The following is a 24,286-nucleotide window of genomic DNA, read 5'->3' as shown; positions in this document are numbered from 1 at the left end:
GAGAGAGGAGAGAGAGATACATACGGGCGTATACATATATTCGTTCCGCCATCAACAGGCTCAACTCAGGAGCCGCTCATTACAAACTTTGAGCCAATCAACCTTCGTCTTCAGCTGGATTTCCAAGAGTAGTTGGTCACCACCTCTTTTCTCCATTCGATTTGATTCTATATATGTATTTCTCTCCGCGTTTTCGATTTTTTTTTCCTCCCTATTTGTGTTTCTCTTTTTGACTCGCGGTCGTTGGTGAAGGCTTCTGTGCGCCACCATTCATTTGATCTGATTTTGGTGGAGAATGATTGCTATTTACGCTTTAAGCTGTTACGAGTTCGGATGGTTGATAGTTTAAAGGGTTATATGCGTTTCTACCTTCATATTTCAAATATTGTTTAAATCTAGGTTCTTAGCTCTCTTTACATTTAGTGACTGAAACCATAAGGGTTGGATTTTATCTTTTTATGATTGCTATGTGGACTTAAATGACTCAATTCATGTAATGAAGTGAATATTTGATTGAAGTGGCCACCAGTTTTTAGAAGGTTTTCTAGATTCTCCTGTATTGCTCGATTGAGTGTCTGCAAACCGTTGGGTGGGAGCTTGTGTAATGGTTCGCCGGATTGTATATCGGGTGAACAACCTTAAGAATTATCCTTTAAAGAGATGAAACTATTGTTCTTGTCGATTTTGGCTGCATAATCACATTACAAATGTATCTTCATATGCTAAAGGTGTCCAATGCAATAGGTGCAGTTTGGTAATTTTGTGACGACATATAGTTAGCTGCATGCTTTTTCGGAAATTTTAATGTTTTTCGATTGGTGAAAGCTGATACTGCTCTATTTTTACATAGGGATGTGCTAAAATATTGTCTGTGATATCCTCCCTCTTTAAAGAAACAACAAGTGGAATTGAGATACAGTTTTTCACCCAAGTGTGAAGGTAAATGATCTTCTCTGGTAATTAATATGCCTGAGCTCCGTGTTCATTTGCATTTATTTTAGCCGAATCATTTATTACATCTTTCTCGATAGAAAAAAAATAGCTCTCCTTCAATGAAACTACTTGCAACTTTGTTATTAGACTCTTGTTTGTTCTGCAGATGGAATGTGGACAACATCCAGATAAAGCAGACGTCTGCAACTCCAAAATTGTCAACAACAATGCCTCCTCTGAACAGAACAATTCTTCATCCTGTATACCTAATATAGATCCAACCTCGAACCCTGAAAATAACCCTAATGAGGCTCTCAAGAATTTAAAGAATGTCTTGGACATATATCGACAAGATGTTGTGAGAAGCAAAAGTAATAATGAGATTGGAATAGTGACTGAAGTTGCTGGTGATTCAGATTCTGATAGTAGCATTACAGATGATGAAGATGAAGAAGAAGATGAGGATGAGTATGAAAATGAAAAAGATGATGAGGCTGCTTCTTCTGAGGAAAGTCATGCAGATAATGGCCAAAAGTTGAATGAGAGTGCTGCTATGAATGTTGAAAATAATGACGGCAAGCACAACCCACTTAATCCCGGCCAACTTAGAGTGCTTTGGATGAATGGTTCTGAAACAACAGAAAGTGCGAATGGCATTACAGTTGTTGATAGAGGATTCTTACATGGAGATTACGTAGCTTCGGCTACTGATCCAACCGGTCAAATTGGTCTTGTGATTGATGTTAATATTAATGTCGATTTGCTAGCACATGATGGATCTGTTATAAAAGATATACCATCTAGAGACTTGAGGCGAATTAGAGATTTCACTGTCGGTGATCATATTGTCCTCGGGCCATGGCTCGGAAGGATTGAAGATGTTTTTGATAATGTTACTGTTCAGCTTGATGATGGTTCTGTCTGCAAAGTGATTAAAGCTGATCCATTGCACCTCAAACCAATTACTAAGAATATCCTTGAAGATGGACACTTTCCGTATTATCCAGGTCAGCGTGTGAAGGCAAGCTCTTCCTCAGTTTTCAAGAATTCCAGGTGGCTTTCTGGATTATGGAAAGCCAATAGATTGGAAGGCACTGTGACCAAAGTCACTGTGGGATCTGTGTTAATTCACTGGATTGCTTCTGCTGGGTATGGGTCCGACTCTGCTAGTGCGCCAGCTGAAGAGCAGAGTCCCAAGAATTTAAAGCTATTGTCTTGTTTTGTACATGCAAATTGGCAATTGGGGGATTGGTGCTTACTCCCATCCACAAAGGATTCGTCTGATACACCCTCGAACAAAGAATTGCCTAAACTAGATTTAAATGATTCTGCTAGGGACGAATCTGAATCAATGGAAACAGGGGATGAATCTGATGCAGACACGACAACTGTTGTGGATTCAAAAGGGAATCCTGAATCAATAGATTATGTTTCTGAGGCTTCATTGGGCAAGAATGTTGAAAAATCAGATGATGCTGCCCCTGCGGAAAGTCCATGCAATGGTTCAGTTCCATCTGCAAAGGAAGCTCATGAAACTTGGCCCTTCCGCCATAAAAGAATCCGCAAAGTTGTGGTCAGGAAGGACAAAAAAGCCCGGAAGAAATTAGAATACTTTGAAAGACCTTTTTTAATTATCAATGTCAGAACAAAAGTTGATGTTGCATGGCAAGATGGCACACGAGAAAATGGCATTGATTCTGCATCTTTGATTCCCATTGACAGCCCCGGTGATCATGACTTTGTTGCAGAACAATATGTTGTGGAGAAAGCTAATGACACTGAAGATTCTCTTGACACCAGACGTGTTGGTGTTGTAAAAAATGTAAATGCTAAGGATCGGACAGCTTGTGTGAGGTGGTTGAAGGCAGTTACCAGAGCAGAGGACCCCAGGGAATTTGACAAAGAAGAGGTGGTGAGTGTATATGAATTAGAGGGGCATCCGGACTTTGATTATTGCTATGGAGATGTTGTCGTTAGATTGTCACCTATTTCTTTGCCTGCCAAGGTGGAGCCTTTTGTGCACTCTACTGAAAATATGCCACTAAACCATTCAGAACCTATACATGAGAAGGAGAGGCATCATGAAAGGGATAATATGCAAGATGCACCCTCTTATGAAGAATCTAGTGAATTTTCAGATCTCTCTTGGGTTGGGAACATCACAGGGTTGAAGGATGGTGATATAGAAGTCACGTGGGCTGATGGGATGATATCGACTGTAATCTTTCTACTAATGACTTATTTTAATTTTTACATTTATTTTGATACCTTGAAATATTTGTATTTCCTTGTTGATTTCTATGATGTTTTTTAAGTAAACACTATGTTTCTGTATCAGGTTGGTCCTCAAGCTATATATGTTGTTGGTCGGGATGATGATGATTCTGTTGCAGATGGAAGTTATGCTAGTGATGATGCAGCAAGCTGGGAAACTGTTGAAGATGACGCAGAAACCATTGGTTATGCTGAGAAGGTAAATGAATTGCTAGGGTAGCATCACCTCAAGTACTCTATATTTTTAATCAGTATTGTATTGGTATCCTCTGACACCTTTATTGTAAGCTTTGGTTGACTAGCGGATGAAATTGTTCTTAGATTTTCCCCACAGCAACAAACAAGTTGTCATAAGAGCTTCACTTTTCACAACATGAAATACTGGCGAGTCATTGACTCTAGTGAAGATGCTTACATGCTATGATTGAATGATGTTTTATATCATGGTTGAAAGTAGCTGAAAGCTTATCACCCTTCTTGGGTGATAACTTCGGCCAAATCCTTAATTTCTTTGTTATGTCTGGTTAATGATTACTGAACCAATCCATACTTAGAATTAAAGGTATGAAGCCTTTTATTTGAGGAGCCATGAAAGAATGTACTTTATGTTGGTATATGTGTATTCTTTTCATGTTTCTGCCTTTTATTCTAAGTTACCTTAAGCAGTGGTCAATAAAAGTGCAACCTGGTTAAGCAGTTAACTGTAGTCTATTTCTGCATTTACCAGCATTCTAATCTAACCAGAACTAAATGACAAATGTAATCTTACTAGCCCATCAATCCATGATATATTGTGTTAGATTAGCTTATCTAAATACTTGTTTGCACTTTGCTGTGTTGTGATATGAACTATAAAGTGATGTATATCTCTGAAGCCCCAGAAAGTAGAAAATTAGCTTTGAAATGCATGATATAGTACACTATTCATCTCTCTGTTTTTAGTAAATTTTCTCAAGTGTCTCTGATAGGTCTGCTCTATATGTGAATTCAGGATGTTGATGGTGGAAATGATGTCAAAGCCGAGATGGAAGATAATGATATTGATATAAACAATTCTGGAAAAAGTGGAGCTCTATCAATTCCTATGGCAGCAATTGGGTTTGTGACCAAAATAGCCTCTGGAATATTCTCAATGGGACGAAGGCACTTGGATCCATCAAGTGGAAGTATCAGTGGTGATGATGATCTTCAATGTGTTGAGTCGTCACAGAGTTGTGATCTTGGTGATAAATCCAGCACACAAAAGCCTAATGGAATTGATAATCAACTTTCTAAGCTAAATATTAACTCTATGGATGAACACAAGGTTTCGGGGGGCTCTGATATGTCAGAAATTATTGAAATCCCTAGTAATTTAAAATCCCCAGAATCAGATGGCAATTCACAGGAAGAGATTATTTCATCATTCAAAGGCTTTGACATTGTTAGAGATCCATCTGACCATTACTTTCTTGGGGCTGAGGGACAGGTTAGTAAGCAACGCTTTTAGAAAACGCGTGATGAGAATGTTGCATGTGATTGGTCTTTGTGCTCTCTCTTTCACTGCTTGTGTCTATCCCATATTTACTAACAAATCTCACTTCTGATTTTTCTATGACTGATTTTTTAACTAGCCTGTTGTTTCAAATATACAGAATAATGCAACCAGGAAGTGGCTTAAGAAAGTTCAATGGGATTGGGACATTCTTCAGAATAACCTCCCTGGTATGCTCCGCCTATCTCCTACTTCTCTGAAATTTTATTTCTTTATATTTTGTTGAAAATTACAACTGTTGTTTAAAGCCAAAACACTGTCAAACAGAGGACATATATGTACGTGCCTATGAAGATAGAATGGATCTTTTAAGGGCTGTGATAGTTGGAGCATATGGAACACCTTACCAAGATGGGCTGTTCTTCTTTGATTTTCATCTTCCACCAGAGTATCCAGATGTTCCACCTGTAAGAAACCCGGCCCCTAGATATATATATTTATCTCAGTTCTTAGTGAACATGTTGAAGTGACTTTAATTGGCATCTTTTGTCTCCATTCTCCTGTTGACCTGATTTGCCCTCTTTTACTTATATTGACTAACTCGTACTTAATGTTCACTCAACTATCTCGTGTTTGCAGTCAGCACACTATCACTCTGGAGGCTGGCGCATAAATCCAAATTTATATGAGGAAGGAAAAGTTTGCCTTAGTCTTTTAAATACCTGGACTGGTAGAGGAAATGAAGTTTGGGATCCTTCGACCTCAAGCATTCTTCAAGTACTAGTTTCACTGCAGGGACTAGTATTGAATTCCAAGCCTTACTTTAATGAAGCTGGATATGATAAACAAGTTGGGACAGCTGAAGGGGAGAAAAATTCTTTGTCCTACAACGAGAATTCATTTATATTGAACTGTAAAACAATGATGTATCTGATGCGGAGGCCTCCAAAGGTAAATAAGTTAAAATCTGATACTTCTGCCTGCCTACTTACTCAGTATGGGGGATAGGATCTTTGTGGTTTTCTTTGAGTCATTTCTTGTAATGGAAGTTTTTTTTTTTTTTTTCTTTTCCCGTTTAATTTGTCTGCTCTTTTTAAGGTGGGTGATTGTAGGTCAATCCATTAACTTATTATGTTAGCGGCTTATGATTTCAGCATTTTGTCCATGCTTGAACCAGGAAATTGGAATGACAATAAACTAGGGGATTGAATTCTTGCTAGATGAAACCTATGACATATATACAAAGTAAAATTTAGGCAACATTTAGCTTCTTAGGTTTGAATTTATTGCACACATCAGTTTCCTGTACTTACCATTCTCTAGTCTCTTGATCTTTGTTGCTAGTTATGCATCCTTGTCTGTAATTTGAAATTGCACAGAACCAATAAGTTTTTTGTAGAGCTAATATGGTTATCATACAATGTTTTTGACAGGATTTTGAAGAGCTGGTTGCCGAGCATTTCAGAAAGCGCGGCCGTTACATTCTCAAGGCATGTGATGCATACATGAAAGGCCATCTTATCGGCTCCCTCGCAAAGGATGCTTCGGTCATCAGTGATACTAACAATACCAACACAAATTCAGTTGGTTTCAAGTTAATGCTCGCCAAAATTGTGCCAAAACTTTTCACAGCTTTAACCGAGGTTGGAGCTGAATGCGGGGAATTCAAACATCTTAATTCGATACAGCTATAGCAGCAATCTTGAGGCTATCCTATCTATGTGCATCATAGAAATTCTTTAAATTGCCACCTGTTGATGCAAGCAAGCTATCTTTCCAAGCCCTCATTTGGTCAATGGAAACCAGCAGAGAGTGATGTGTTCCGTCGATAGGGATGGTACAGTCGACTGTTCAATTGTAAAATTTAATGAAACTAACTAACAGAAGGGAAGGGAAGGGAATGAAGGGAATAAAGGATGGGTTGTGATATTTATGGTGGAAGTTGTTTCTGTATTACACATCCTTTTATCGTCACATTTACTCATTTGGTTGTGTACACTCCTTTATTATACATTTCATTCCATTACGTGTCTCTGTCTATTTCATAGCATTCTTTACTTTGGTTTTTCTGAAAATGCTATTTGATCAAGCTACAATGTTTTTGAGTCACTATATATATATGTATTGTATTGTTCAGTATTGCTGTGCAGGAAGGATAAGAAGACGGTGGGATGATTGATGAAACAGATCTATCAATGGCAACATGTCACACATTATTCAGTGTAGAGAATTACAGAGACGCTCCAGGAATCAATCATCCGCGCGGCGTGATCATACAATGCCATTGTTGTTGATAATGTTGCGCTTCACAAGGAACCTCGCGACAGGCCGCGTAAGGGCTAGCGTCGCGGGAACCCTAACAGGAAAAAGCGCCTTATTGATCAGCAGCGCCAAAGCCAGAGCGCCGCCGTTGGACGCCGCCAGCTCAGCCGTTCGGTTCCTCGCTTGTGCTGCTGGATCGTTTACCGAACCAGAGGCCGTGGTCGTCGTCGTCTCGACGTATTCTGAGGCCTCCTGATTGGCAGCGGCGTCCTTATACTTGTCGAGGCTGTGCATACCTAATTTCTGGAGCAGCGATTCGACGTCGACGTTGCTTTTGATGGCGATGTATAGGCCGGTGATTGATGCGGCGGATATCGAGCAATGCACTCCCAGCCCTACTTTGCCGTATTTCATCAACAACTCTTTGAATTTTCCAGCCATTTATTTACCTTCCTCAGGCGAATTACAAATTAGGAATGGTCGGAGGGGAGACGACTGTCAGTAAACTGCAATCGGTGAGGGTCGGATCGAGAGGACTATTGGCTCATCGCACTTTGCACAACAGCTAGCTAGGGTTCTTCGGGATCATTAAATGCTGTATCCTCAAAAAATCGGGCATATCTGGCCAATCATCATCGGTACGTACTGGACCTTAATCCTTAATCGGTTACTTCTCGTAAGATATATGGGCTTTATCATCCCAATTAAGTTCAGCCCTAAATGCATTGCATGAAGGCTTATGAGTGGGTATAGTTCAATTGGTGGTTTACTAAAGCTTGTTCATGCACGTTATAGAGTTGATGATGATGATGGGCTACTTCCCTTCTTCTATGGGTGTTGAGAAAAATACTATTGTGGGTGGGTGTGACCCTATTTACTAGGAATAGGAGTGGAACAGGAAACGGCAGCACAAGGACCAAAAATGAGATTATAAAAGGGAAAGAATCGATATTGCTTTTTTCTTGTTTCACCTATATATAGATAGAGAGAGAGAGAGAGAGAGAGAAGCTATACATACCCATCACCAACAACACATCAGCTGCCCTGCCCTCCTCCTGCCTGTATTACTATCTATTATATGATGATCAATAATAAGATCGATATTCTTGATGTACAATCATACACCCACCCATCCAACCCTAACCTTTTGTTTTTGGTGTTATCAACTCAGACCTGTCCTCAAGTATTGGTAATAAGCTGCTGCCACTGGCAAGCAGACAGGTCTGAAAAATGCAGAAGACCAGGGAGGGGATTGGACCATCTACCCTTTTCCATCTTCCATCATCCATATACCCCTCTTCTCTATATGGAAATAGCCCTCTTGTTGTTGGTTCGTCCTCAGGAGAAGGGAGAGATGATAAATAAAAGAATAAATATTAATAATATAAGGGAGTCTTGTCATGTCCGAAAGGGACAAGTTTTACAATTCTGGATAAGGGTTTCAAGGATTGAATAAGGGCCACAAGTAGAATCCAGTCATTACTCCTATACTACTACCACCCCTGCCTGCCCGCCTGCTTGCTCATAATATAATAATCCATCCAACTCACTCACCTTTTCTGCCAAAGATGATGATGATGATGATATCCTAATTGTGTTTTTCCCTTAGACATATGGAACAAATGTGTGTGTTATTAGGAAGTGAAAATCTATAACTAATTAATTAATAATCTTCCAAGACTGGATAATCTTTGGCACTTTAGAGCTGGCTGCTGCTGCAAATGGCAGGCAAGCACAGGACATCTTTAATTATGAAAAGGGTGATGGTGAAGATGAAGATGCAGGCAGGAGGCAGCCACTAAAACACATGCATCATCATCATCAAGCCCACTTGGGAGAATAAAATGGGAGTTTAATAAACAATCATTCTTCATTCATCCATTCTCCTCTCGTTACATTACACAAACACACCACACCACTCCACTGACTGGTCCATGACCAGCCAGCCAGGACCACATCCCAACCATCAAATTTAAATTATAAATTAAAATAAAGGAGACAAGATAATTAACAACACAGGACGATGGTGATAATCATAATAATAATGGCAGTTGTGAGTGACTCAATCTAAGGATGATGATAGCTGCTTAATTGGTGGGATTGCTCCTGAAAGATCCCAAAGCTTTAATGGCTGCAGCCCTCAATACAAACTGGTGGTATATCGCCGCTGCCAGTGCTCCCACAAATGGCCCTACCCAGAAAATCCACTGCACCCACCCCACCATTTCATTCATCAATCAATATATATATACACAATCGAAGGAAGAAATTATAAAACAGAGAAAACAAGAACCGTATGTATGTATCTATGAATCTTACATGGTCATCCCAGGCCTTATCGTTGTTGAATATGACGGCAGCTCCGAAGCTCCTCGCCGGATTAATGCCAGTTCCGGTGATGGGGATGGTGGCTAAGTGGACCATGAACACCGCAAATCCAATCGGAAGTGGAGCCAACACCTACACCCCACACACACATATAATAATCCATTATTTAACTAATTGCAGCAAAGATGATGAAAGTAGAGAAATTATTAGTAGAGTAGCAGCAGCAGTTAGTTAATCCGGTGTTCTAGAAATTGCTTGTGCTTACGGGGACGTGAGAGTCACGCGCGCTCCTCTTAGGGTCTGTAGCTGAGAACACTGTGTAGACCAGCACGAAGGTGCCGATGATCTCCGCACCCAGCGCAGTTCCGTTGTTGTACCCCGACGCCACCACGTTCACGCCGCCGCCGAGACGGTTGTAGGGGTTCTTCATGAACGCTTTTACTAAACCTACGCCGCAGATTGCTCCCAAGCACTGTGCTACCATGTACAGAACCGCCCTAACCAGAGAAACCTTCCTTGCCAGGAACAGCCCCAACGTAACCGCCGGGTTAATGTGGCCACCTGCAGGATTCAGCGTCGCCGGAGGTTATAATCGAACCAGATCCAGGCCGATCGGAGGTCGGAAGACGTTAAAAATGAGTTAGCAGCTAGGATGTTAAAAGTAAGGGCGACGGAGACCTGAAATTCCGGCGGTGCAGTAGACGAGGATGAAGATCATGCCGCCGAACGCCCAGGCGATGCCGAGGATGCCTACGCCGTCGCATTGGTCGGCGGCGTTGAGCTTCTTGTGGCCGATGACGGTGGCGATGGAGACGTAGAGGAATAGGAGTGTGGCGATGAACTCGGCGATGAGTGCGCGGTAGAATGACCAGAGAGAAAGCTCGCCTAGGTCGAAAAGCGGCGCCGGCGGCGGGTCCTCGTAGTCCTTGGGCTGGTGATGGAGCTGCGGCTCTTCACTAACTTCCTTCGTCATGCTTCTTCTTCTTTGTAGCTCCTTTTGCTACTGCTTCTGCACTGCTCCTCCTCCTCGTCTTCTTCCTCCCCTCTCCTACTGGCTGCGAGCTTTGCTTCGCTTTGCTTTTCGGCGTGACTGTGTGTAGCTTTTTGCAGGCGACGGGGGAGGTGTATTATAAGAGCAGGGACAGGGGAGGGGTATTTTAGGGATTTCAGGTAGTGCTGCTTCTAAATCACATGGAAAAAAGCAAACCCATTTTTGTATTACCATGTATTTTTATTTTCAGTGAGATAGCTCCATGGACTACTGGTCCCGGTCTTGGTCCAGGGTGTAGTCTACCATAAACTACAATGATCGAGAACATTTGTTTATAATGATTAAATCTAATTTAAAAATTAATTATGAAAATTGAAAAGAAAAGTGTGGAATAAAAAGACAGCAAAGCCCATGTGGATGCATCATCATTATCAGTATCATGACCATAATGTACTCGTATTATATTTACCTGTAATTTTCCGTAAATGTCCTTCCTATGCTTCTCGGTTTTTATTTTAATGGATTTCAAAATTATTTTCTACTTTTTATTTATCATGCCATATGTATTTATTTATAGATTTTCTTTTGTTTGTGAGTGCATTGATGAATTTAAAATTAGTAATAATTTTATGATGTAATAACTTGAATATGAAATAATATTTTAATTTAATTATATAAAGTTAAAATCATATGCATAATCAAACATCGGCATTTACATATATTTTTATAATCTTTGTTATTATTCATTGATAATATTTTATTAAAAAAATATATTTATATATTTTTTTAATAAAATATTAAATTAAACATATACTGCTATTTAAAAATTTTTCAGAAAATCCTAGAACTCTTATATGGATAAAATATTGATTCTCTAGTTTTATTTGAATATTATCTTGGAGATAGGGGTGGCCAAAAATATGAATCAAATCTTTAATTAATCGAATATAAATAATTTATATTTAATACTTATTCGATTCAATTTTGATTTTTAATATAATTTTTTTTATTAATTGAATTGAATATATTTATATTATGTATTTTAAAACTTATATTAATAATTATATTTAATTCAAATCCGTGTAAAACATTTACAAATATTTTTTTAATTAAAATTATATTTATTTTTAGATTCGATTTTAAATTATTTGCAAATAATATACTTTTTGATTAACCAAAATTGTGAGTAGACAATTTCAAGTATTTATTTAGTTCAATTTAAATACCAAATAATCGTATATTTGCAAATTAGCTAACCAATCACCCCTATTTTGAGATTGGATGAGTGGGAATGCGGCAAAAAGGTTACACATGGATATGTATAAATGAATTTATCCAACAAATGCAAATATTTGCATACCTCATAAGTACTCTATCCCTTATTCCATTTTATTTATTTATCTAGCATGATGTAATACAGACTATGATTTTCTAACCCCCTGAATTATATATATTTTCTTATATTTTAAATTGAGTAAAATGCACATAAAATAAACAAAGGGATAATGGGTTTATGGTATTTTATTTTGCTTAACCTAAAACCTACTCAACAACACTTTTCACTTGGTTTGGAAACAAAGGTAAACAAAGACCTCTCCCTACCTCTATACAGAGGTATTACTTATTACATTTACAAGTGGACAAATAGACAACAATAACTGAACCTTGTCTATAACTAATCAAGCTCTTCATTCATAAATTAAATTTCACACACAAAAGGGAAGGAAGAAGAACACCAACCAAACATTCCATATTCCTTCAATACAATGCAATAAAATACACTCTCAACTAAATAAATAAATACTAAACCAGTCATATTATATTCAAATATGACCCTAACCCTATCATTTGGCCTTTGTCCTTATCCTCTTAGTAATAAAACAGAGAGATAATGTTAACAATTACATATCTCATCAATCATCTACGTCCCACTCTCTAACCACTTTATGCTTATAAAATCAATAATACACTATACATAGCCGTTAGAGTATATGTATACACATATACACACAATACATACATACATACATACATTTTTAATAAAGTGGGAAATAGCTGGCATGATTGAGAATGATATGAGGGAAGGAGTGGGACCAATCTTCTTCTTTTTTCTTCATCCCATCTCTCTCTCTCTCTCTCTCCCCCTCTCTTTCTCTCTCACATACACACACACCCCCCTTTACAACAAGCACATTATTAATTAACGTCCTACTTTCAAAACTAGAAGCTCATTATTATTTTTCACACCAAAGATAATGTAGAAATGAAATGGATATTATATAATGGTTAGACTATACCTATTATGATGTGATCCATAATGTAAACTAGTTCTTGGTTAAAAATGATCACTAAATAAAACTCCCACAAGTCTTACATTATACATACATCGAATGAGACAAGACACCTTATATTTAAAAAATATATATATACATAAAACACTTACTACTATTCTGTGTGGGGAGAGAGAAAGGAGCCATAGATATCTCGACACGTCAGGCAAGGGCCACTAACTACAAATATTCCATTTCATCAATGAAAATTACTTTCTTGGAGAATTACAGGTAAGTAAATACTCCATAAAGAAGTAATCAAAATCATGAAATACATAAAACTTACTTTTATATTATTATTTCTTCATATTGTTGGGGATGGCCGTTTCCAGCGAGTTCCTGCTACTGCTACTGCACCTGCCAGAGCCAGCCTGTCTGCATATAAATGGTGGGGTTTCTTCTCTTTTTGGAATTTTATTTCCTAAATCAATACAGTATTCCAAGAAAGCATACAAAATAAAAATAAAAGTTTGTTCTCTGCCCTTTGTTTTTCGATTTCGTGGGGGCAAAACAGCTAAACGGCACACTACCCAACTCGATTCTTGGCCACATCTTTTTTTCCTCCAATGAAAGTGACCAATTTCTCTTTTTCCTACTCCAACAAATACACAGCCTCTCTATTATTTACACTTATCAAATGACACTAATGCCCCCCCATAACATGTGCCATACCATATATGTGATTTTTCACCCTATATACGAATTAGCTTTCATTTACCTAACCTACTAACACAGTATACATGTCACATATAACAGGCTGAATATAATATAAACAATAATCAATCTTTGCTAGCTAAACTCAATCAGACAGAATAATCAATATTTGCTAGCTAAACTCAATAAGACAGTGTGTTAACATTATTATTAGCAGTACAGAGCAGGGCACTCCATGTGCAGAACAGAGGGTATGAGGAAGAAGAGTAGCTGTCACTCTAAGATATAAACAATCTCAACACCATTAGCAATATCACCTATTTATATTGCATTGCCAACTCCATCCAATTCATGCATATTCAACAACAAACTAATTGAGGGGGAGAAAGGAATCTTCTTTTCATTACTACTTTCTTTGGCAACTTAAACTAAAGAAACACAGATAAAATAGCATGGCACAGCATAGCTACCCAGATATTGAACATTTACAGGAATATATAAATGGGCAATTGAACTTCCACCAGGCAATAATCACAGCATTCCAATAATTTGCACCCAGATGAACACAAAGGAACAAAAACACACCTGGCGCGTGACATATTAGTTTTTCTTATTATTGAGAAAAGCATTTGTTTTTTTCCATAAGCTAGTCAAAAGCAGCTTTTTTTTTATTCTAATGTATTGGGCCTCCCCCATTGATTCCCCTAGAGCCACTTAGATGGTGAAATGGTAGAAGCTGGATGTTTCCAATGCATACACTACCTGTAAAGGGTTTAGGGTTTATCTGCAACATAACATATCACTAAGACACTAACCATAATGATGTAAAAAAAAACAAAAAAAAAACCATAATGATGTTTCAATTTTCAATTTGACACCAAAAGAAAAAAAGAATAAAAGATAAAAGGTTTAAAGTAGAATGGGCATAATTAATGTACCATACATAGGGAAAAAGTTTAAATCTTGTTGGTCGTATTCGTATTCTCAACTTTCTGTCTTTTCTTAAATGAAGCTTTCATAGTCCAATAAAAATAATAGTAATAATAAATTATATATTATAATAATTTGTCTGGAAGCTAACTTAGGAGTTATCCAGATTTTTCTATGACCAACATTTCTGTACCCTTGAATTAGTTATCATCACAGACCTTTCGCAGGCTGGTGGTCCCTCACTTAAATCATTGAAGATTAAGAATTTCATTAAGGCATAAAAAACATGTTACCAGGCAGGGCTGAGCTCTTTCGCTTTCAGCTGACAGCTCTTTCTGTGGGATATCCATGGACGATAGATGCTTATTCCGCAGTCCCAAAACTATTTACCCGCACGCAACTGGAAATAAATTCAGCCATAAGATTACCAAGAACTAACTTAAAGACAAATTGAGGATGAGCATACTTTATATAAGAGTTTTCTCACTAGATCAATCAAGACTTGTCTATACGCAATATTAGTTGCAAACAATAGGCCATTGATAAACAAGTAGAAGAAACTAATCAAACAGAGCAACAAAAATTTAATCAGATTTGGTAGGTGGATAGGTAGTTGATCATGCAAGTTTTTCGAAAGTATTGAACAAGGGCTGCTACTTGGACCGTTAGTTGAATATAACATGGACTTTGAAGGAGATGAGGGTTTCATGCGAAAACCATATCAAGTAGTTAATCATTAGAAACAAGGAGACAAACTAGCCCAGAAGGAAATACCATATCACTTCTGCCCATTTTCAAGGTATGGAATTTTCTTTCATCTGCAACCCAACCAATGAACCAATCTTGGGAGCACTTCCAGTATACATCTCTGAAAAGACAAACAGATTCAAAATTCAGAGAGATGAACCACCCGGGTACCTAAAATTGATGTTATCCATTACTTATAATGTAACTTTTACCTGTTGCTACGGTGAATACTTAATAGAAACTGATATCCTCCACATGCACTGTTTGCTCTCTTCTTCCCCAACTCAGGATTCAGGATAGGACAATACAACATCCTCAAAATTAATGGCACAACCGCAGATCATTTACCATTTCTTATTGAGCTCAAGTCAAGACTTGCAGTCTCATATCTCATATATTCCCTTAACTGACATTTCTTCAAAGACTCCAAAGCAACCGCTGAAGGGCCCCAATCATACATAGGAGCCTTCTTGGATCATTTTATTCATCTCACCCAACTTTGGAATAAACACCACCTCTTGATTACTAAAACACTAAATAATTGTGCAGAACATACAAATTATTATGCACTAGTATCATATCGTCAAAGAGCCCAATACCCCACAAATTTTGTCATTCAAGCTGGCATCTAAGTTCTGATCTTTCATCAAGAAAAACTGTGAACTGATGGGAGTTTCACGCAAATGAGAAGGCACAAAACACAACATATTTAAAACATAGTCATCAAAATGGCCACACCAAACATCTAGACATGTTGTGACAGTGTAATAGAGTACCACAGGTGAACGTAACTTCATCCAATTAAGACAAAGGCCTATTTACTAATAACATCACAGCAACATGTCATAGTAACTAGCAGGAACATGGTAGCATTATAGTTATTTAGATATTATTTATGTATCACTCGAAGGCCCATGAATTCTCCCTGCGAACTTCCTCTTCTTCTTCTGCAGTGAAGTCATTTTTTATGTTAAATGTCTTGCGAATTTCATCAGGGGTCTTCCCTTTGATCATGTCCGCCACAGTTTGACAAGTAAGGTCAAGTAGGCTCTTGATGTTTAAGTAGTTTGCAGCCTGAGAAAATGAAATCCATCAAGCATGAACAACATATTCCATCAGTGCTTGGAGCAGATCAATATCTTTGCAGGAAATAAGTCAAAACACAAATAGAAATGGTATGGAAAATGTTTAACAAGTACATGTGTACACACACACACAAAAAAAAATAATAAATTAATAAATAGTACATTTAAGGGCATATGAAGGAACAAAGAAGGAAAACAATTACCAAAACCTCTCTACATAACTGCATCAGTTCACATTGCAAATGAAAATATTTTAAAAGAGATTCCTTGAATATCAAGGTATCAATTAAGAAAAATGAATTAAGGTCATGCACATAACACTGTTATGTCCTTGTAAAGAAAAATTCTCCAATGGAACGAGGCTTGAGGCTAGGAAGCCTCTTTTCTCAAAGGAAGAATATAGATTGCTGAAGTCCAATATGAACCTATACTAGGTACTATTTAATAGAGGAAACAGCAACAAAACATTTGGTTGAACACACTTCCAACAGTAAAATGCGAGAGCCAAGATTGACAAGTCTGTGGAAACTAAAACGATAAACTATTAACTAACATACACAAATGATGAATATTCCAAAAATCGGCCAAAGGGAATTACATTCACTGGCATCCACCCCCAGTAACGAAAGAATGCAACCCACACGATCGAATCCAATATCAAGTTAATCTTAAATAATTCCGCAAACGTACAAATGAAATCTTAAAAACAGAAATTCTCCAACCCAACAAAAACAAAACGCAGGAAGCGATAAGTATCCGATTAATCAACAAAATCCCAAGCGTAAAACAGAGGTTAGAGATTACCAAGATTAGGTCAAACAGCGTGCTCTGATCAACCTTTACAAACTCAGCATCGAAAGTCTTCAAATCTTCGTCAACTGACGAGAGCGGACCATCGGTGTTAGACGATTTTGCAGCGGCCGAAGCCACATGGCGCTTGCAGTACTCAATGACCTTGGCGAGTATCTTAGAGGTGACGTTAGGTAGCGGGATGCAGGTATCGACGACATCGTCCTCGACCATGTGCTTAATAGTCTGAGATTCAAGGGCAACAGCCTCCTCAACCTCGAATGTCTCGCCATCAGAACTCTTGAGGACGATCAACCTCGCTCCAGAATCCGCGGTCGACATGATTTCCAGAAACCCTAGGCAAAGTTGGGTGCGCTGCGAGGCTTCGATATTTGGAAATGGGATCGAAATCGAAATACCTGAAACTGAAAATGGGTGGCCTTTCGCGAAAAGCGGTCGTATATAATACTCTACTATATATATATATGTAGAATCTGAAAAGCGTGTTTTTAAAATTTGCTAATGCGACTTGTGTGACGCACTGACGACATTGGGAATCTAATAGAAAGGGAGCAGTACATCATTATATGGGCCTAGTGGACTACTTGTTGATCATGTTCTACTGAGCCCATTCGATGCTTTATTGTCAATGATCATTTTCTTGATTCAAATTTGGCCTTTTGATGCAACAGTGTTTACAATACAGAGACCTGACAATACTACTCCAGATACACATACACATACACTTGATCATCTGCTCCATCTCTTCTTCATCATAAACTCTTCCACACACTGTCTATGGGAAAGATGTGGGCTGTTTGGATCTGTATTGCTGCTGCTGCTCCCGCCATCAAACGACGTAGATTTGTCGTCGTCATCGAGCAAACCGAGGACTACGCTTAGATGCGATTCTGCACTTGATTCCGGATAAACTTCATCATCCTCGTTATCATTGTCGTCGTCTTCTTCAGTTTCCCACCCGTCGCAACACTCCACTCCATCGACAAGAATGTGCAGTATCTACAAACAAACAAGAATATCGATAGCTAGCCCAATAAAGTAGTGGTGATGCAAACATGCCGAGTTTTCGAACCTGTCTCATGTTGGGGCGAAGCCGGGCTGCTCGAGTGAGACATAGCCGCGCCGCTAGAGCCATTCTTTGCATTCGATCTTCATCGACATTTTCATTCAGATTTGGATCTAATATGCTTCTTAAGTCTCCATTTTTTAGTTTAGGCATTGCCTATAAAAAGTATAAGTAAACTAAATTTGTAACCAGTATCCCTGTAAGCTTAAACTTTTAATTAAAATGGGCGTTTAATATATCTTACCCACATGATCAAACTCTGTTGAGTCTTTGCATTTTCTGTGCCATTGACGATAGGCTTCCTTCCCGACAACAACTCTAGCAGAACCACGCCAAACGCATACACGTCGATCTTGTCGCTGACTTTGCCATACATGAAATACTCCGGGGCAAGATATCCGAAAGTTCCTACCACATCACTATCCATCACAATCATACTCGATGTTGTCGTCGGTCCCCACATCGCCAATCCAAAGTCACATAACTATGCTTCGAGGAAACGAAAGTAACGTCAACCACATTAATCCCGGTAAGTAAAATGCAACAAAATGTTAATTCAGCGTGCCGAACCTGTGGCTCGAACTCGTCGGTTAGTAAAATATTCGAAGACTTGACATCTCTGTGAATGACGGGCCGGGAACATTCGTTGTGTAGGTAATTCAGCGCCTCGGCGATCCCAATAGCTATACGGAATCTTACTTCCCACGACAGCTCGCGCTTTTCTCGCTTTATGTTATCTGCTTCAACAACATTGATGAATTCAAAAACACATCAGATCGATATTTGAATCGGTGTACATAAGTTATAACAAACTGACTCTGTAGATTCTCTTCCAAGCTTCCTTTCGACAAGAACTTATAAACCGATATCAGTTTATAATCCTGCGTGCAGATTCCAAGCAACGGCGCGATTCTTTTGTGCTTCACCGCGGCCATAATGTTCATCTCTCGAATAAAATCCTTCCGCGCCTCTCTCGTGGATTCCAGAACCTTTACGGCAACTGGTTTACCGTAGGGAAGAACTCCTTTGTACACAGAATTGCATCCTCCCTTTGCAATAAGATGCCCTGCAATAAAACTGCTGCATTCATATCTTTCGAATACGTGTAAAAGAAACGTTGTCGAGGCGAACAACCTGAGGAGAAGTTGCAAGTGCACATTTGGAGAAGATCATAGCTAAAGACATTGCTGCAGCTAGTAAATTTTTGCTCCAAATCTTGATCATCTCCTAGACGACAAGTTCTTGTATTGCAGCTGTATGCGGAAACTTCAGACACAGAGCGCCGTGGCAACTTCATTACCCACTGCACGACTGACATCTTTCGTGCCTCCTGCACCGGTCGAGTGGCTAAACTTGACGATTGAAGCAGAGGCCAACCAGGTCGTTGCTTTGTAAATTCTGCGGCAGGGAATGAAATTGTACTCAGAGAACCTTTTTTGTGTCTTCCGAAAGGACTTAAACAATCGTCATCTCTAGAACTCGCGACACTGTCTCTTCCATCGGATTCCTCGAGCTCCAATCCATCATCTAACAACATAGGAATGATCAAAGCTCGGTCCAGCCGGAGATTCTAAACAAGGGGTTAGATAGATGAACTTCAGGATTAGTATACAGATTACAGACCTCTGAATTCAAGCCTAGAAAACCTGCTGAAGACAACCTTCCCGTTGTAAATCGCCATAACTTGAGTAGTCGGAGGAAGTCTCTTTACGCAATATTTCGCGACCGAAGCCAATCCACTGAAGCTAACTGAAGTTAAGATCTTCGAAACAGAATGGACAAAGACAAGAAGTTCATAACTATGTTTTTATTTTGGCTCACCTGATAAGGGCACTATGCTTAGTTATCCCCAAAACAACTGCTGAAGCGGAGCAGTTCGTCGCCTCTCGGACAAGAGCTTTTCTGACTGACTTACCGTTCACCACTTCTGCACTAAGAACAATCTGAGCATCCCCCAAATCAAAATTAGTTTGCCAGTTTTCTTACATGTCAATCTTTTGTAACTTCATGATCTAAAAACGCAGACCTGTTTTTGCTTACAGAGACGTTGGTGGCTTTCCAATTGCTCATCCAGCAACGCCCTTTCTTCCAAAACGCTACCTGAAAACATTGAATTCAAGTTACGCCATTGATCTTACTCAGAAAATTCACGTACTGCTCCATCCCTGCATTACCAGAATTCCGGCAAACATGGATGGCCACCACGGTGTCTCCCGGCGCAGCCACTTTCTTCACTGCCCAATCGAGCAGCTCTGTGGCGTGCCCATCGAATCGAATTCCCACAACCACTTTCTTTCTTCCTAAATTGGGCATCATCATATCAACCGCCATTGTTAACTTAATACAACTGGTTAGCTACACTTGCGTGAGTTCTTGCAACACGCAAATTCCCATATAAAGTGTCGGAATCCGTATGTATTTCTGCGAATGTGTCTTGCGATTCCAAACAGGGTAAGAGGGTTTGCAGCTTTCCCCAGAATACGGTTTCTGAGTAATTTTTGTTTTCAAAATGTCCTCAACCAGAGAGATACAAAAATCTAAACAAACTCTAGTTCAAAAGCGTATTTCCTCTGTAAATAAATAAAGAAAAGAATTCAGAAGAGTAGTGGGAAGTGATGAACTACTTTGGGTCCATTAAAGTCAGCTTCAAGAACGAAAACCAGCAAGGCAATGGATTTGCAAATCAATTTATGTAAAACAATTTGTTTGGGAGCAAAAGAATCTGGGCGTGAAAGGAAAAGACTACCTACAGGTTTTGAATTCAGGATATTTAAAAATCCAGAAAATGCCGGGAAGGGCGACCTACTCTGAACTAACAAACAGAATACTTTGTTTAAACTCGAAAAGGGTCCCCTCCAGAATAGAGTAAACGAGAGCAGTGACAGACAGAGCACTAACTTAATTAAATCGAGGGATTTTGAATTCACATGATTGGTCTACTGGGTCCATGAATCAACTAAAATAAATGAAAGTTGGTTATGCATGGAGCATGGGAAGGACAGGACAATCGTCGGTGGGAGTGGGGACGAAGAAGACAGGAGAGGGGCAATCAGGTCATTTCACGAGAAGGCATTTCAATTCATCCATCCACCGACACTAGTGCTGTAACGGCGCTATAACGGCGTTTGTTTCATTGCCTTTTTGACTATATTTATAGCGATTGGATATTTGTGTTGGAGATGTGAAATGAAATCACAACAGTGTGAGCCTAAATACAAACACACCCTGCCATGCCCATGGTGGAGGTTGTTGGTACGTCATTTCCACAATCAAAGAAAAAACAGAATTTAATGATCTGATCTGATGGAGGGTGGAGCAAGTGTCAATTCATTTCACTTGGTTGTAATAACAAGTAAATAATACTCGAAACTCTGCATCTGTTTTTACCCCCAACACATCTAAAGCCCTTCATAAAAATCCAGATTCTGGAGATGCATATGTAGTATTAGACAAGACAAGACAAACACAAGCTCTTTTTTTTCTTCTTCAATCCAGCCCTAAATGGATGAAATTTTGATATTATCAACACTAGATAGATCACGACAATTGCAGAGTAACCAACAAACTAAGTAGCTAGCTGGTGTGGGGTGGGGGTGGGGGTGGGGGTAGGGGTAGGGGTGGTCAGAGGAGAACACAACTCCTGGGCTGGGGGGTGATATTGCATTCTTCAGGGGAAAGTGACAGTGAGATCTTCAGCACAAGTCCTTCCTTCTTTCCCAGTTCACAGGATACTGCACGACTTTTGACCCTTTCTCTTCTTCTTCTTCTTTTGCTTTGGTGGCTGCAGGACTACCTTGATTGCGGCATCGAACACAGCTTTCACATTCTGCAGATGAATTGATATACGTTAGGAGATGCACCTTCCTTGCAAACCATGTGTTTTTTATGAAAAAAAATATTGTCACCTGTTGTGTCTTAGCACTGCATTCTATATAAGCTGTTGCTCCGATCGATTTCCTCAAGTCCTCTCCCTTCAAATCACAAAATCAAGTTCCATTTTGTTCGTATTTAGAAGAAGAGTTTGGAAATGATGCAATATATTACCTGTGCAGTTGAGATCGGAACAGCTCCTGGGTGATCTATAAAGAACTGCTTGTCCTCACGGAGATCTGGAGGCAGAAAATGGTAGTTCATCAAATTGAGTTATAAGACAAGAAATTTAATGTGTGTGTGCACGTGCGCCAACGGAATTATGGTCATAACAAGCTAAAATAAGGTACTCTCTTGAAACCACATTTGTTTTCTTAGAGTTCTTGTGCACAAACTTACCAACTATTTAACATTCAGCAATTCTCTATATCAAGGGCATTATATCAAATACAAAAATATACACATATTTTTTATTCCTTTGGTTGTTTGATCTAATTTAAGAAATCAAGAATTGTTCGGCTAATAAAAAATGAATACTAAAAGCGGCCAAGATTAAGAATGTTGATTCGGAGTTTATCACCATTAGCATGTTGTCGAACAATTTAACGACAAGAAGCAATCAATTGGGGTTCTAAAGGACATAATATTTTATCACCTAAGTTGTTCTTGTAGTCATTTCACATAGTTAGAGATTAAAAAAAAAAAGTTGTTGATAATAGTACTCTTCTCTGCTGCATTGGAAGAGAAACATAGATATAGAACCTTACCAAGTTTTGTTCCCACAAGAATTATTGGAACTCCAGGAGCATAATGCCTCAATTCAGGGATCCACTGAAAAGAATATTAAAAGAAATCTATCAGACCCCAGTAATGGCAAAGCTTTTAATGTCTTTCCACTAAATAAGTGAATAGGAGGATTGTGGAGTTGAGTACAACATTAGGAAGGTATAACAAATTAACAATTTAGCAATCAAGGCGAGTACTTTAGCCAATTTTCAGTAAATAACATGAGAACATGGTAAGAACTGATGAATCACTTACATTATACAAATAATACACTTACTATTAGTAGAATATATTAAACCAACTATTTGTATCAAAGAAAAGAAAACAATGATCATCAAGAGATAGGATGGTTATCTTATCTACTATCGATGTATAGCTTACCTTCTTAGATATGTTCTCATAACTGGCCTTGCTTATAAGAGAGAATGCAAGTATAAAAACATCAGCTCCACGGTAGCTTAATGGTCTCAATCGATTGTAATCCTCCTGACCTGCAAAATGAAGTAAGTTCACTGTCTAATTCCATAATTTGTTGAAAGACAAGATGTACAAGCAAATTCTTATCCGCTTACCTGCAGTATCCCATAATCCTAGATTAACAGTACTTCCATCCACTACAACATTTGCACTGAAATTATCGAACACAGTTGGGACATAATCCTGTTCATATAAATATCAACAAAGATCATATGAGGAAAAGAATAAAGGTTTGCTAAGAAGCAAACCTACAAATGTACAGATAGAGAAAATGAGTAGAATTATGATGAAAACAAAGAGAATGGAATAGCAAAAGCAAAAATGATAAAGATCATCCTAGAACAATCCTAACATTTCAAATTTGTAGGAACTTGATTATAGTAGCCAATTTGAGAGAGGTGATGTAAATACAAGGGTTTGTGTTTTCCCCCAAATCCCTCCTCAATCAAAAATCCTAAACGCCCAAAATATTTGTATAACTGCGTGAAGCAGCAATCCCCAAATTGAAGAGAAAAAACGAGGGCAGGGAACAGCCCAAACAGAACAAAAAAGCGGGAGATAAGAAAACTAACAGTAGGGAAAGTATTGCTGGTGTACGAAATGAGCAGGCAAGTTTTCCCCACAGCTCCGTCCCCGACGGTGACGCACTTTATAAATCTCGAGGCGCTCATCCGGTGGCCGGCGATTCCTCCCTAGACGGCGGCTAGTAATCCCCAACCCAACTCGCTCCAAATTCCTCACCCTTCCGCGGCCTTGGTTGCTAACCAGATCAAATGCTCGCTCAACTGCAAAGATTAGTAGGTAGAATTAAAAAGGGAAGAAATCTTCAAAACTAAGTAACCAAATCCCTAATCCCAATATTTTAAAACCCAAACAGCTAGCTCATGATTATACAACCGAAAACACCTAATCAAACAGGCACCCTCATGATTCGACGAATCCCACCAGATTAAAGCGCGCGAGAGCTCATCATACCGAGTAGCAGAAGAAGGATGGAGGCAGAAAGTTGGGGTCTTGTGGATGCAGTGAGTGAGTCAGTCGGCAAGTCACAAAAATTTCTGAATCTGAAATAGCGCAAGGAGCAGACAGCCAGGACTCGAGTGGCGCCACATGACACGACCAATCACGATTAACTGTCCAATTTTCCTTTTTTCCTCAATTTCAGTAAATTACTTTATTAGACTATCATCTTCATCTTCTTCCCAAATTATGGCTTCTTTGAAATTAAACTTCCACTTCAAGTCTTGAATTGAATTGATGCCCTTAATT

General features: G+C 38.9%; 6 protein-coding genes across 13 annotated transcripts; 1 reads left to right on the top strand and 5 right to left on the bottom strand.

Moving 5' to 3' along the window:
- LOC127260672 (probable ubiquitin-conjugating enzyme E2 23) lies at positions 1–6,677 on the top strand. Of its 5 annotated transcripts, none has more exons than XM_051288520.1 (9): positions 1–135; positions 851–939; positions 1,100–3,151; positions 3,272–3,406; positions 4,199–4,675; positions 4,842–4,911; positions 5,009–5,148; positions 5,321–5,632; positions 6,115–6,677. In XM_051288520.1, exons 3-9 carry the CDS (start codon positions 1,100–1,102, stop codon positions 6,373–6,375), a joined length of 3,447 nt encoding a protein of 1,148 aa, XP_051144477.1. In that variant the 5' UTR covers positions 1–135; positions 851–939; the 3' UTR covers positions 6,376–6,677. The 5 variants fall into 5 exon arrangements, 4 of the variants coding, with proteins under 4 accessions (XP_051144477.1, XP_051144478.1, XP_051144480.1 ...); XM_051288521.1 differs by having other exon boundaries at positions 7–131; XM_051288523.1 differs by having other exon boundaries at positions 13–128.
- Positions 6,678–6,871: 194 nt separating this feature from the next.
- On the bottom strand, positions 6,872–7,384 carry LOC127260678 (uncharacterized). The gene has a single exon (XM_051288528.1). The coding sequence runs from the start codon at positions 7,382–7,384 to the stop codon at positions 6,953–6,955; it is 432 nt and encodes a 143-aa protein (XP_051144485.1). The 3' UTR covers positions 6,872–6,952.
- A 1,410-nt stretch (positions 7,385–8,794) lies between these two features.
- On the bottom strand, positions 8,795–10,387 carry LOC127260676 (probable aquaporin PIP2-8). Its single transcript, XM_051288526.1, has 4 exons — positions 9,950–10,387; positions 9,537–9,832; positions 9,263–9,403; positions 8,795–9,150 (listed from the first exon to the last, which is right to left on the bottom strand). Exons 1-4 carry the CDS (start codon positions 10,242–10,244, stop codon positions 9,031–9,033), a joined length of 852 nt encoding a protein of 283 aa, XP_051144483.1. The 5' UTR covers positions 10,245–10,387; the 3' UTR covers positions 8,795–9,030.
- A 5,220-nt stretch (positions 10,388–15,607) lies between these two features.
- LOC127260677 (SKP1-like protein 1A) lies at positions 15,608–17,147 on the bottom strand. Its single transcript, XM_051288527.1, has 2 exons — positions 16,813–17,147; positions 15,608–15,997 (listed from the first exon to the last, which is right to left on the bottom strand). The coding sequence occupies exons 1-2, from the start codon at positions 17,137–17,139 to the stop codon at positions 15,824–15,826; spliced, it is 501 nt and encodes a 166-aa protein (XP_051144484.1). The 5' UTR covers positions 17,140–17,147; the 3' UTR covers positions 15,608–15,823.
- On the bottom strand, positions 17,050–20,739 carry LOC127260673 (protein kinase STUNTED-like). The gene is made up of 10 exons (XM_051288524.1): positions 20,059–20,739; positions 19,911–19,984; positions 19,706–19,827; positions 19,508–19,623; positions 19,019–19,411; positions 18,702–18,950; positions 18,455–18,621; positions 18,129–18,368; positions 17,891–18,040; positions 17,050–17,817 (listed from the first exon to the last, which is right to left on the bottom strand). The coding sequence occupies exons 1-10, from the start codon at positions 20,213–20,215 to the stop codon at positions 17,548–17,550; spliced, it is 1,938 nt and encodes a 645-aa protein (XP_051144481.1). The 5' UTR covers positions 20,216–20,739; the 3' UTR covers positions 17,050–17,547.
- A 456-nt stretch (positions 20,740–21,195) lies between these two features.
- On the bottom strand, positions 21,196–24,197 carry LOC127260912 (rac-like GTP-binding protein 5). Of its 4 annotated transcripts, none has more exons than XM_051288963.1 (8): positions 23,924–24,197; positions 23,590–23,802; positions 23,113–23,200; positions 22,922–23,031; positions 22,522–22,585; positions 21,929–21,993; positions 21,790–21,855; positions 21,196–21,710 (listed from the first exon to the last, which is right to left on the bottom strand). In XM_051288963.1, exons 2-8 carry the CDS (start codon positions 23,686–23,688, stop codon positions 21,606–21,608), a joined length of 597 nt encoding a protein of 198 aa, XP_051144920.1. In that variant the 5' UTR covers positions 23,689–23,802; positions 23,924–24,197; the 3' UTR covers positions 21,196–21,605. The 4 variants fall into 4 exon arrangements, with proteins under 4 accessions (XP_051144920.1, XP_051144923.1, XP_051144922.1 ...); XM_051288966.1 differs by having other exon boundaries at positions 23,940–24,197; XM_051288965.1 differs by having other exon boundaries at positions 23,963–24,197.
- Between the last annotated feature and the right edge of the window lie 89 nt (positions 24,198–24,286).

The sequence above is a fragment of the Andrographis paniculata genome, unplaced genomic scaffold, assembly GCF_009805555.1.
Source record: "Andrographis paniculata isolate CXL003 unplaced genomic scaffold, ASM980555v1 Contig62END, whole genome shotgun sequence".
NCBI lineage: Eukaryota > Viridiplantae > Streptophyta > Magnoliopsida > Lamiales > Acanthaceae > Andrographis > Andrographis paniculata.
The sequence above is the reverse complement of the archived record's forward strand: the minus strand, read 5'-3'. Positions and strand labels throughout refer to the sequence as shown.